Source organism: Rhineura floridana, chromosome 3 (genome assembly GCF_030035675.1).
Source record: "Rhineura floridana isolate rRhiFlo1 chromosome 3, rRhiFlo1.hap2, whole genome shotgun sequence".
Classification (NCBI taxonomy): Eukaryota; Metazoa; Chordata; class Lepidosauria; order Squamata; family Rhineuridae; genus Rhineura; species Rhineura floridana.
The window spans coordinates 153,516,105-153,530,140 of record NC_084482.1 but is presented as its reverse complement, the minus strand read 5'-3'; the positions used below and the strand labels follow the sequence as shown (position 1 = coordinate 153,530,140).

Sequence of the window (14,036 nt, the reverse complement as noted above, 5' to 3'; positions counted from 1 at the left end):
TGTTCTTTCACTAGAGGAGCTACATGACGGGAGGGGAAGATCTCGAACAGACACCTTTTGTGCTGAGAAAATGACATGGGATTTCCTGTCAGAGAGTTGCACATGTGAGGCCACAAGTGTATAAGAGGCAAACAGAGGTTTTCTGCTTTGATACCAAAAGCAGTCTTTTCAGAGGATAGCTATATGCAATGGACTCACCGAAGTGTTCTGGCACTGGATGCTGGTGCTGTTAAAGCGCAGGGCAGTGACACGGGTGGGGCTGCCAGGAATATGGAAGATGCACTCATAATTGCGCTGTCCAGACTGTGGCTGCGGCAGGTTTTTGGCTGTCAAGGTGATGGGCTTCACCACACCCACAGGGATATATATCTGGGTAGATGGAAGGATCTGTGGGCAGTCCTGTGAGAGAGGTGGGGAGAAAAACAGCTTTTGAAATATCAGGGACACACATAAAACACATTTTTATCTATGGATGGCAGTCTTCAAATTTAGTTTGTCATAGTCAGGTACAGATCATAGTCACAGCAGTATACAGCACACACTTTATCCCATACACAAGAGCCCTGCACTGCTCATAAAATATGTTCCTCAACCAAGTAACAGGCTTTTCTAAAAGCAGGCCTCCAGTGGGACACACTCTCACTATAAGCTCCCATTCCTTCGCTAATGAATCCTTCAGCTGATTGCTCTCAGATTCTGATGTTCTAATATCTCTCTGCTTCTTCATGTCTCTATCTTCTCTGCTAAAGGGGACTCATGTACTATAGTATCTGCCCAACTTAGCAAGTCTCTTTCTCAAGCCCTTTCACAGTTTCAAACCATGATAACTGCTATGTTGCAAGTGATCTATCACCCAATTACTCCAGCCTACGTAGACACTATAATCCAGACTTCAAAACAGACTGATTCTTTAATCCCCTGCTTACAAGCAGCAAAGCCATTTAACACTGAAAGGTGTACAGGTGAGTTCATATAATACTCTGGCTGTGTTAAAGTGAACACATCAGCAAATACTCCTAGGCATTTCTGTAGAGGTTATTCACAAAAGCCTGCCTTACTTCTGTACTGTTCACACAGAGTACATTGGGAGAATAGAAGTATTACTTATTTTATCATTTTTGTTTATTTATTTCAGAATTTTTATATATAGCTCTACATTCACAAAATACTCAAGCAGTGTACAGAAACAATGTAAAACAATACAGATCATCAAACAGTATTAAAACATGAAAATCAACAAAAATTAAAAACTACAGAAATAAAACAAGATTAATTTGTTGAGAACTGAAAACCTAAGAATGTTGGTGCTTGCTTTACTTCTTAGGGAAGAGGATTCCAGATCACTGGTGCCACAATGCTGAAAGTACATGCTTGCGTCACAGCATGCTTTACTGCAGGGGTGTGTGGCACCATCAATAGATCTTCATACATAGATCTAAATGACCACAAAGGATGTAGGGACAGAGATTCTCAGATACCCTGGTCCAGAACTGTATAGGGGGCTTTATACACCAGTAGTAAAACACTGAATTGAGTTCAGTAGCAAACTGACAGCTGGTACACTTTCAACAGTGTTGAAAGCAAAAGCAAAAGGATATAGAAACGCGGTTAGAACCCTAAATGCAACAACACAGCGACTATTACGTAGGGACAAAGAGATAAAATTAAAGGAAGATGGAAGCAATACACTGAACAACTCTATAAAAGAGATGCAAGGATGACAGATTCATTCATGGAGGAACCGTATGATGAAGAACCAGAAATTTTAGAATGTGAGGTGAAAGCTGCTCTTAAAATACTTGGAAGAAACAAATCACCAGGAACAGATGGCATACCAATAGAGTTCCTACAAACTACTGAGACTGAATCTGTCCAAATTTTGACAAAATTTGACAACAAATATGGAAAACTAAACAATAGCCCACAGACTGGAAGCGTTCAATATAGATCTCAATTCCAAAGAAAGGAGATCCCAGAGAATGCAGTAATTATCAAACTATTGCCTTAATATCCCATGCAAGTAAAGTAATGCTCAAGATTCTACAACAAAGACTCTTACCATACATGGAGCGAGAAATGCCAGATGCCCAAGCTGGATTCAGAAATGGAAGAGGCACCAGACATCACATCTTGGATAATGGAACAGACCAATGAATTTCAGAAGGAAATCGCCCTGTGCTTTATAGATTACAGCAAAGCTTTTGATTGTGTAGATCATGAAAAACTATGGAATGCTTTAAAATAATTGGGGGTGCCACAGCATCTGATTATCCTGATGCACAACCTATACTCTGGACAAGAGGCTACTGTAAGGACAGAAGATAGAGAAATCGACTGGTTCCCAATCGGAACGGGTGTGAGACAGGGGTGCATTTTATCACTCTACTTCAGCCTTTCCCAACCAGTGTGCCTCCAGATGTTGTTGGACCACAACTCCCATCAGCCTCAGCCAGCATTGCCAATGGTCAGGAAAGATGAGAGTTGTGGTCCAACAACATCTGGAGGCACACTGGTTGGGAAAGGCTGCTCTACTTGTTTAAGCTATACACAGAACATATCATACAAAAAGCGGGATTGGACCAAGATGGAGGAGGTGTGAAAATTGGAGGGAGAAATATTAATAATTTAAGATATGCAGATGATACCATACTACTAGCAGGAACCAGTAACAATTTGAAATGAATGCTGATGAAAGTTAAAGAGGAAAGCACAAAAGCAGGACTACAGCTGAAAGTCAAGAAGACTAAAGTAATGACAATAGAAGATTTATGTAACTTTAAAGTTGACAATGAGGACATTGAACTTGTCAAGGATTATCAATACCTGGGCACAGTCATTAACCAAAATGGAGACAATAGTCAAGAGATCAGAAGGCTGGGACTGGGGAGGGCAGCTGTGAAAGAACTAGAAAAGGTCCTCAAATGCAAAGATGTATCACTGAACACTAAAGTCAGGATCATTCAGACCATGGTATTCCCGATCTCTATGTATGGATGTGAAAGTTGGACAGTGAAAAAAGCAGATAAGAGAAAAATCAACTCATTTGAAATGTGGTGTTGGAGGAGAGCTTTACACATACCATGGACTGTGAAAAGACAAATAATTTGGTGTTAGAACAAATTAAAGCAGAACTACCATTAGAAGCTAAAATGATGAAACTGAGGTTATCATACTTTGGACACATCATGAGAAGACATGATTCACTAGAAAAGACAATAATGCTGGGGAAAACAGAAGGGAGTGGAAAAAGAGGAAAGCCAAACAAGGGATGGATGGATTCCATAAAGGAAGCCACAGACCTGAACTTACAAGATCTGAACAGAGTGGTTCATGGCAGATGCTATTGGAGGTCGCTGATTCATAGGGTCGCCATAAGTCGTGATCAACTTGAAGGCACATAACAACAACACTTTCAACAGAAGGGTCACATACTGTTGACAGGTTTCCCCAGAGAGCCACCAGGTCTGAGCATTTTGCATTAGCTTCAGCTTCTGGACCAAATTCAAACACATTACAGAAATCACATATAGAGGATACCAGTGAATGGACTACTGTTGCCAAATCTGGAGCAGTGCATGTTAGCAGAAAGTGGTTTCATGTCCCTGGAGTGAGAGCCCAATTCGGTATGAAACTCTGCCCTGCCTGGGTGGGAGACAGGTAGGAGTGGTGTGTTTTTATTCCAGGTGAGAGCTGGGGTGTGGGTTGCAACTGATAATTTTCTTTGTTTGACTGTTCCCTAGTTTGATGTTCCCTGATGCTAAACCTCTGCTATATTACTTTGTTTTCAAGAAGTGGGTCAGGGAAGTATGTGTCTTGGCCAGGGACGGGGGTTGGTGGGATGGGAGTGGGTCTGCCATCCCTGGGATGGTAGAATCATAGAATCATAGAGTTGGAAGGGGCCTTATAGGCCATCGAGTCCAACCCCCTGCTCACAGCAGGAAATCCACAGCTAGAGCATCTCCCGCAGATAGCTGTCCAGCCTCTGCTTGAAGACATCCAGCAAAGGGGATCCCACCACCTCCCTAGGCAGTCCAATCTGAATCTACGCTCCTGCAACTTAAAACCATTAGACCTAGTCCTACCCTCTGGGGCAGCAGAGAACAAATCTGTACCCTCCTCTATGTGACAGCCCCTCAGGTACTTAAAGAGTGCAATCATGTCACCCCTCAGACTTCTCTTCACCAGACTGAACATGCCAAGTTCCTTCAACCTTTCCTCATAAGACTTGTTCTCCATACCGGCTATCATCCTCGTCACCCTCTTCTGAACCCGCTCTAACTTGTCTATATCTTTCTTAAAATGAGGCGCCCAGAACTGAACGCAGTATTCCAGATGAGGCCTGACCAATGCAGAATATAGTGGGACTATTACTTCCCTCGACCTGGAAACTATAGCTCTGTTTATGCAGCCCAAAACCGCATTTGCCTTTTTTGCCGCAGCATCACACTGCTGGGTCATGTTCAACTTGCGATCCACTACAATTCCAAGGTCCTTCTCACATGCACTACTGCTAAGCTGGGTATTTCCCATCCTGTACCCGTGCATTTTGTTTTTGTGGCCTAAATGCAGAATCTTGCATTTGTCTTTATTGAATGTCATTTTATTAATTTCAGCCCAATTTTCTAGTCTATCCAGGTCCCTTTGGATTTTATTCCTGTCTTCCATTGTGTTAGCTATCCCTCCCAGTTTCGTATCATCCACAAACTTCATAAGGCTTTCCTCCACCCCATCGTCTAAATCATTGATAAAAATGTTGAAGAGTATCGGCCCCAGGACAGAACCTTGTGGCACTCCACTCGAGACCTCCTTCCAGTCCGAAGCAGAGCCACCGACGACCACTCTTTGAGTATGGTATTTCCATGTAGTCCGCATTTGACTAGTTTGCTAATCAAAAGGTCGTGGGGGACTTTGTCAAACGCCTTGCTGAAATCTAGATAGATGACATCTACAGCATTTCCACCATCTACTAAGCTAGTGACCCGATCAAAAAAAGAGATGAGATTAGTTTGACAGGATTTTTTCTTGACAAACCCATGCTGGTTCCTTCTAATCACAGCATTGTCATCTAGATAGTTACCAATGGACTCTTTTATTATCCGTTCTAATATCTTTCCCGGTATTGAAGTCAGACTGACTGGCCTGTAATTCCCCGGGTCTTCTTTTTTACCCTTTTTAAAGAGCGGGATGACGTTTGCCCGTCTCCAATCTTCCGGCACCTCTCCCGTTCTCCAGGTTTTCTCAAAGATGATGGCAAGAGGTTCTGAGAGTACATCCGCTAGTTCCTTCAATACTCTGGGATGCAGTTCATCAGGCCCTGGAGATTTGAACTCATTTAGGTTAACTAGGTATTTCCTGACTATCTCCTTATCAATGTTGAACTGCAATCCTGACCCCTTACTGAGATTGCTACCAATGCAAGGTTACACACTGTTCCCTTTTTGGGAGAAAACGGAGGCAAAATAGGCGTTGAGCAGTTCTGCCTTTTCCTTGTTATCTGTCAACATTTTGCCATCCTCATTGAGCAGCAGTCCCACCATTTCCTTGGTCTTTCTCTTGCTTCGAACATATCTGAAAAACCCCTTTTTGTTGTTCTTCGCTTCCCTCGCCAGCCTCAGCTCATTCTGGGTTTTAGCTTTCCTTACGCTATTCCTGCACGTCCTAGCCGCTCATCGGTACTCTTCCTTGGTGATGCGTCCTTCCTTCCATTCTTTATACATGCTCTTTTTTATTTTTACCTCCTCCACCAGTCTTCCGTGTAGCCACATTGGCTTTTTCCGATGTCTTCTGTTTTTCTTCCTCTTTGGAATTGTTTGCGATTGCGCTTTTTGTAATACGTTCTTCATGAACTCCCACGCTTCTTGGGCTCCTTTTTTCTTTAGTCTATCTAGCCACGGGATCCTACCCATCATTTCCCTGAGCTTGCTAAAATTGGCTTTCCTGAAATCCAAGGTCCATGTTTGACTATATTATTATTTATTTATTATTATTATTTATTTAAAACATTTACAGCCCGCTCTATTTTCAGAGAACTCAGAGCGGCGTACAAAGAACAATTATAAAAAATAAAATTGACAAAATAATAACTATATTAAAATATTAAAATACATATAATCAACATAGTAAAATTATGAGGCATCCTATATATTAATTAATTGAACGCTTGGCAAAATAGAAATGTTTTGACCTGGCGACGAAATATGCCAAGGGAAGTGGACAACGGCACCTCCACTGGCAAAGAGTTCCAGAGATCAGGGGCAACAACAGAAAAGGCCCTATTTCTGGTCCCCATTAGATGAACTTGAGATGTTGATGGAATCACAAGGCGGGGGTCAGTAGAAGACCTCAAAGGCCGAGCAGGTTCATAAGAGGACATGCAATCAGATAGATAACCAGGGCCCAGGCCATGCAGAGCTTTAAAGGTTAGGACCAGTACCTTGAATTGAGCCCGGAAGCGGATCGGCAGCCAATGCAATTGTTGCAGAAGTGGAGTTGTATGGGCCCATAAGCCAGCTCCTGTTAGCATTCTGGCTGCCGCTCTCTGAACTAGTTTAAGCTTCCGGGCTCTATATTCTTCTTTGGCTTTCCCCAGAATCATGAATTCCAGCATTACGTGGTCACTTTCCCCCAAGGTACCGACCGCTTTAATTCCCGTGACCAATTTGTCCCTGTTAGTTAAGATCAGGTCCAGGATTGCCGATCCCCTTGTTTCTTCTTCTACTTTTTGAAAGAGGAAATTATCAGCAAGGCCCATCAGGAATTTGTTGGAGGCTTTGTGCTTCGCAGAGTTTGTCTCCCAGCAGATACCCGGGTAGTTGAAGTCCCCCATCACTATTACTTCTTGCCTCCTTGAGATTTCGGATATTTGTTTGAGAAAGGCCTCGTCTACCACCTCTTCTTGGCCAGGGGATCTGTAGTAGACACCTACTACCATGTCGGTTTTATTTGTTTCTCCATTTATTTTTACCCAAATGATCTCTATCAGACCACTTTGTTCGCTCTCTTGGATTTCCATAGAGGCGTATTTGTCTTTGACGTATAACGCTACTCCCCCTCCTTTTCTGTTGCTTCTATTCTTTCTGTAGAGTTTATATCCTTGAATGGCTATATTCCAATCATGGGAGTCATCCCACCAAGTTTCTGTTATCCCTATGAAGTCAGGTAGGGAGAGATATGAAGGAACAAGGAGAGCTAGTTATATCAAAGTCCTTGCCCCCTCTGCTTTGCCTGCTGTGTTGGGGATGCCAGTCAGCTGACCCCCTGACCTTGTGGTGTTGTTGTTAAATGCCAGGTCTCTCCAAAATAAAACATCTAGCATCCACGATGATTGTGGATGAGAGGGCAGACTTGGCATGTATAACTGAGACCTAGGCGGGTGAGCTTGGTGGCCCAGTGCTAACCCAGCTGTGCCTGCCTGGGTACTTGGTGCAGCACCATTCCAGGTCAGAGGGACAGCGCAGGGGAGTTGCAATCATCCATGAAAACTCCATCTCCCTCATCAGGAGACCAATCCACACTGCGTCTGGGTTTGAGTGACTGTTTGTTGTGTTGGGCTAGAGAGACAGAACGGGGATGTTGTTTATGTACCACCCACACTACTGCGCTACAACCTCCTTCACTGAACTGGCAGAGGTAATCTCAGATGTGGTATTGGAGAACCCTTTCACAATGGTGTTGCGGGACTTCAGTATTGAAGGAGCCTCAAATGGGCCAGCTCAGGACTTCATGGCATCCATGACAACCATGGGGCTGTCTCAATACATCAAGGACCCAGCATATGTGGCTGGGCATACCCTTGACCTGGTCTTTGCCACAGAACTGGCTGGTAATACTTGATTGGGGGGGAGGCTCACCGTGGGTCCATTGTCAAGGATGGACCATTCCCCAGTAGGGTTTGGGCTGAATGTACGGACTTCACTCTGCAAGGATGGGGGATACATTGAGATGGTCCACCCTCAGAGATTTACGGAATCTGATGGATTCCTGAATGATCTGGAGGAGTTTCTGGCTGACATGGCTGGTACTCCTGTTGAGGCTCTTGTCTCTCGTGGAATGGTGAGATGTGTAGAGCCATTAATACAATCACTCGTGACTGCCCTTGCCATCTCTGTAGAGCATGTAGGTCACCTTGATACTCTAGTGACCTATGTGATGAAACAGGAGGGTCAGCACATGGAGTGCAGCTGGTGTAAATTTCAGTCCAAACCTAACCAACATGGGTAAGGTTGCACCATCATGCCTACCATGTAGCAGTGGTGGCAGAGAAGAAACCTTACTTTCCCACCACTATTGCATCTGCAAGCAACCTTCCAGTAGAGCTTTTTCAAGTGTGAATGGGCTTTTATCATCTGGCCAAGACAGCATTGCTCTGATACCCTTGGTGGCCTGTAGATTTGGACACAGCTGGATGCCACAGAGCAAGTCCAATGGAGGCATCCAGAGCACTGTCCGTTCCATCTGTACTGGATTAGTTTCAATTGTTGTGGCATGACGATGTGAACAAGCTGTTTGAAGAAATTTGGCCAACCACCTGCCCCTTGATCCTTGCCCATCTTGGCTTCTTATAGCTACCTGTAGTGGACTCACTGCATGGGTCCACTGTAGGAGGAGGTGGTACCATCTGTCTTGAATGAGCCGGTGGGGTATCCCCTCCTTAAGAGGACCTCCCTGAACCCAGAAGTGTTAAACAATTATTGCCCAGTGGCAAATATCCCCTTTTTAAGCAAGGCACTCAAAAAGGTGGTGGCAGTCCAGTTTCAAGCATGCTTGGAGGAAACATATTACTTGAATCCATTCCAGTCTGGCTGCAGGCCTGGTCTTGGCACTGAAGCTGCCTTGGTCGCCCTGGCTGATGATATCTGTCGGGAGCGAGATAGGGGGAATGAGTCCCTGCTTGTTCTCCTTGATCTTTCAATAGCTTACAATACTGTTGACCATGGTGTCCTTTGGGAACGTCTCAAGGAGGTGGGGGTTGAGGGCACTGTGCTTCAGTGGTTCCGCTCATACCTCCAGAGCCATTTCCAAAAATTAGTTATAGGAGGCTATTGTTTGGCACCATGGGAATGTCCTGTGGTGTTCCGCAGCATTCCATCTTGTTCCTCATGCTATTCAACATCTATATGAAGCCACTGGGAGCTGTCATCAGGCGATTTGGAGTGAGGTGCCATCAATATGCAGATGACACCCAGCTCTACCTCTCTATTTCATCTGAACCAGGAGAAGCAGTTGAAATGTTCAACCAGTGCTTGGAGGAGTTGATGGGCTGGATGTGAGCCAATAAACTGAGGTTGAATCCTGAAAAGACAGAGGTGTTGTGTGTCCAGAGTTCTCATGTCCAGGAGATGGGGAGACGGACTGTTCTGGATGGGGTTGCTCTCCCCTGGAAGGAACAGCTTGGGGATACTCCTGGATCCAACATTGCCACTGGAGGCTCAAGTGGCCTCAGTAGCTAGGAGTGCTCTTTTCCAACTCCAGCTTTATATGGAGCTGCTCTTGAAGATGACTTGGAAACTTCAGCTGTCCGGACTTCCCAGGAGGATCCCTCTGCCTGTGCTGCCTCTGAGACGGGCTCCCGTCTTGGATGAAACTTTTTCAGTTTAAAATCCAGTCAAAAGGGCTTTTTTGACTGGGGATAATTTCTTCCGGATAAGGAAGAAACGTGAGATTTCCCACACAGCTTTGTTGTGTTTGTTGGAGACTGGAATTCATTAGAATTGTCTGTGAAAGAAGGTCTTCCAACAGCTCGGACGGAGCTAGGATTTCTAACTAGCTCAGCTGAATAAGTGAGCCGTTTTTTTTTCCCAAAGAAAAACGGATTAACAGGCAAGCATCCTCCTGTCTATGCTCATTATTTTGTTATCTATACAGTTAAAGAGATTTGTCAAGGAACCAGCAATTAAGAAAACCTGGGTGAGTCAAAACCTTCTCTTTTACTCACGGAACTAAGGGGGAAGAAAATAAAAATAGCCTATCTTTTTTTATTGCAAAAAGCTGGCATATAAATCAGCATTATAAAGATTACAACGGATGAGGGGTTTCTGATTGTGTAATTTTTTGATTTATAAGACTTCTGTGTAATATATGTCTGGGACTATTTTTTCCGGTCTTTTTTTTTTTTTTTTGACGAATCTGCTCATTCCTTCTGCAACTAGTTATTTGGATGCTGTGAACTAAAGTTTTTTTTGCACTTCTGGGCATATAAGAGATAAGGAAATCCGTACTGTCTAGAGTGTGACGTCAGTTGGTTTGAAAGATTAACTCCTTTGTAACTGGATAAAGAAATAAACTGCTCTTTGCTTGGGACATTGAAAATTGAAGGAGTTTTGTTCCTTTGGTTTTAAGAATGACAATTAAGAAGATCATGGATGTACAAGAAGGGACTTTATCTTTAGATATGTTTCAGAAAATAATGAATGGGATTAAGTCAATAAAACAAGAACTGAGAATTAATAGACAAGCGTTGAGAATTGAATTTGACGAAATGAGACAGGAGCTGAAAGAAATTCAGGATTCTGTGAGAAAGGAGAATAAAGATAGATCTGGAAAACCAAAAAAGGATGAAAGAAAAATTAAAGGCAAGGTTCAAACTATGGAGATTGGATTAAATATGGACTTGGAAAAAGATTTGGATTTCCTGGCTGTGATGGATCCTGGAGACAAATATTATGGTTTGGAACTCAGCGCTGTCCTTGAAGGAATTGATGAAGAGATTGGAGATAAAGATATTATCGGTTTGAAAAAATTCCTGGACTGGAAGGATTTGATGGAACTTGAAATGGAGAAAGTTAACAGAATTAATTCCTGTTTTGTGTCAATGGAAAAACCTTCAAGAGATGTGCTAGTGTATTCTGTAAAAAAGAGGAACAGAGATGCGGCTTTGCAACAATATTTCAGTGATACGTTCGGAATTGATGGCAAAGAAATATCTGTGATAAAGGAAATTCCTATCAGACTCTTATTATATGACTATGACAGCAAGATTATTGGGTGCGTAAAGATGGAAGAAGATGGAACCAACACGGATAATGGAAGAAGAGCGATTTGAAATGACTGGACTTAATAGACTTGATGAGTTGGATTAATTGACATGTTTATCTAGAAAAAAAATTGATGGACATATATCTCAAGGATTGGAAACTTCTCTTTGACTTTTTGTGGAAGAATAAAATGATATGATGTTAATGAGATTTGATACCAACTAAGATAACCGCTGGAGGAAGGTGATTTTATAATCTATTAAGAGACAGGCTTGTTATATATTATAGACTTATAGCTGAACTACGACAAATCGCAAGTCAATAGTTTTTATTCTTTTTTTTCTTTTTTTATTGTATTGATCTGTGTTTTTTTTTTGGTATTGTTTTGGTTTTGAAAATCTGAATAAAAATTAATTGAAAAAAAAAAGAAACTTCAGCTGTCCAAAATGCAGCAGCCAGATTACTGGCTGGAGTGCCCTTAAGAAACTCATAGAACCCCTGTTTTCAAACAGCTACACTGACTGCCAGTTCACTTCCAGGCCCAGTTCAAGGTGCTCATGTTAGTGTTTAAAGCCCTAAACAACTTAGGCCCAAAATATCTGAAAGACTGCCTCCTTCCCAACAGACTCTCTTGGGTATTAAGATCAGCACCCTCTTGGTAGTTCCGCCACCCTGAGAAGTTTGAGGTATGGTGGCCCAGAAGAGGGCATTATCTGTGGCAGCCCCTAAGTTGTGGAACTCTCTCCCCACAGAGGTGCATCTGTTCCTCTAAATCTAGTTGCTTCTTGCCTTTCAATTTTATGAGGAATTTGTCTTCAGCTTCTCTAAGACTGCCATTGACAAAGAGTTCTGTGATAACCAGAAATGCATTGGGCCACAATCAATTATCTTTAATATTTCAACAACTCTGCAGTGTCATCTGACCTTGGCACTTTAAGGACTCTCCTCTCCCTGGCTTGCATGCATCTGGCAACTTCACTGTACAGATTTGGATGAATGCTGAAGACACGCCTCTTTACCCTGGCCTTTGACACCTGAGATGTATTTTTTTAGCACCCACCCTATTTTTTATGTGATTGTAGGTTGTTTTTAACTGTTTTTAATTATGTATTTTAAAACTGTTGTGACCTACCTTGGGACCCTTGGGTGAAGGGTGGGTAGTAACAACAACAACAACAACAACAACAATAATAGGCAACCATTCCTGTCTAGGAATGGTTATAGCTGGCATACCAACTGAAGCTGGTAAAAGGCACTCCTAGGTACTGAAGACACTTGAGCCTCCAGTGACCATATTTAACACGAAGGTCTGAAGAAGGTTTCTAAGTGTGTGCCAACCACAAACACACATAAAACCCTCTTCAAACCTTTACACTAAATGTATGAAGGTCAGAAGAAGAGCCCATGCACCTAGGAATATTGAGGAAGGCTTGCAGGCAAATTCCCACCCCATCCCCATTTGTCCTCACAATGCGATTCAGGTAGAGAAGGAAAGAGTGGTTTTTGTCAGCTGAGACACTAGCAACTTGCAGTGAAATTCCCTCCCCCTTGAGGTATGATTGGCGTAATCATCACTTTTTTTCAGCACAGGTGAAATAACATATCTCTTCACTGAAGGCTTTGGGGGGGGTTGAGCTGATTTGCCAGTTGTGCAGTAGTTGCTTTCTGCATTATTGTATTGTTGTACAGTAATTTAATTTGATGCTTTAGTTCTTTTAGGTGATTTTGTTTTGTTTCACTGATATTGTTACTTTATTCTGTGATCTGCCCTGCCATCAGTCATTGATGAAGGGGGGTGGGGGCTACAGTAAACAAGCCTGAGCAGCAGAGCACAAAGCTTGCAAGGGAACCTTTGCAAACCAAATGATCGCTCTGGCTGCAGCTCTCTCGGTGTGCCTGACCAAGAAATCCAGCCCTGTCCTAGTGTAAAGAAATCACCTTCAGGACTTCCACGAAGCCAATAATCAATCACAAGGAATTTCTCAAAGCAGCATCCAAGTTCTGAACAGTGCTCAGTAATATCAACCATGCTCCTTTATCAGCAAAGTCCACACTAATCACTGGCAACCCATCACTGCATCAGTCCCATTCTCTGGAGAAAAAAGGGGCATGCATGATGGAAATGTTGCAGTTGCACCTGACAGAGGCTGGGTTTATTGCTGACCTAGCCAAGAGCTCAGCTAGCACCTGAGTCATGGCATAACCTTTGTAGTCTCCTTCAGTGAGTGGCTGTTCAACACCCCAGCAAAGCAGACATATAAAATTCTTCACAGCATCCCTTGCCAACACCTAAGTTACTCTCAGAGGACAATCTTGACCTCCCAAAAGCCAGGCTGCAGAGCACAAGAGAGCAAGGAGAGAATATAAATAAACAGGACTAGTTAAGAAAACATCCCAACATCCCAGAAGGGCACTCCTTCGGCAACAATAGCCTGATGCAATCCCCAGGCCAGCCAACCTGGGCCTGGGGGCAAAGATATACCTGCTCTAAATAACAGGGCGAGAGGAAGAACAACATGTTTTGAAGCAAACAGTTATCGGATGAGAAACTTGGCTTAGGAGCCTGGTGACACATACACCAAAGACTCCAACAGGGGGCAGACCAGCTCTTTTCCCCAGCCTATTCTTAAATATAGCCTAAGTCACCAATGCTAATTCCGGTAAATGGAGCTTGTAACAGAGGCAAGAACAGCAGCAATGAGAGTGTCTATTCCAGGAACTGTTTACAACTACACCAGAATGGCACATCTCAAAATCTTTTATAGGAGCTCATTAACCCTTCACCAAAACTTGTTTCATTCACTGGATTAAACCACAAAGTTAAACAAGCAAACCCTCCTAAACCCTGAAGCTTCAGTCCTCTTGATTTCTGAAGTTCCAAGCAGGTGAGCTTTCCTCACTACTTTTATCATTAATTCAATAGCCAGTTCCATGATTTCACAGTCACACACTAATTAGCCCCTACATTAAAAAAACAAAAAACTAGCTCTTTGTCCCCTTGAGAATAAAAACTTACTATTTTGCACATGAATACCACAGCCACAGAGTGCCTAAAAGCAGACA

The 14,036-nt window shown here is 43.0% G+C and overlaps 1 protein-coding gene across 12 annotated transcripts in view; it reads right to left on the bottom strand.

Annotated features, from left to right (window-relative positions):
* PLXNA1 (plexin A1) overlaps positions 1 to 14,036 on the bottom strand; it is a 460,921-nt gene that overhangs the window by 150,982 nt on the left and 295,903 nt on the right. For all 12 annotated transcript variants that reach the window (XM_061618384.1, XM_061618391.1, XM_061618386.1 and 9 more), the window contains exon 10: positions 199 to 399. In XM_061618384.1, coding sequence (XP_061474368.1) covers positions 199 to 399 — 201 coding nt within the window. The remainder of the gene's footprint in view (positions 1 to 198; positions 400 to 14,036) is intronic.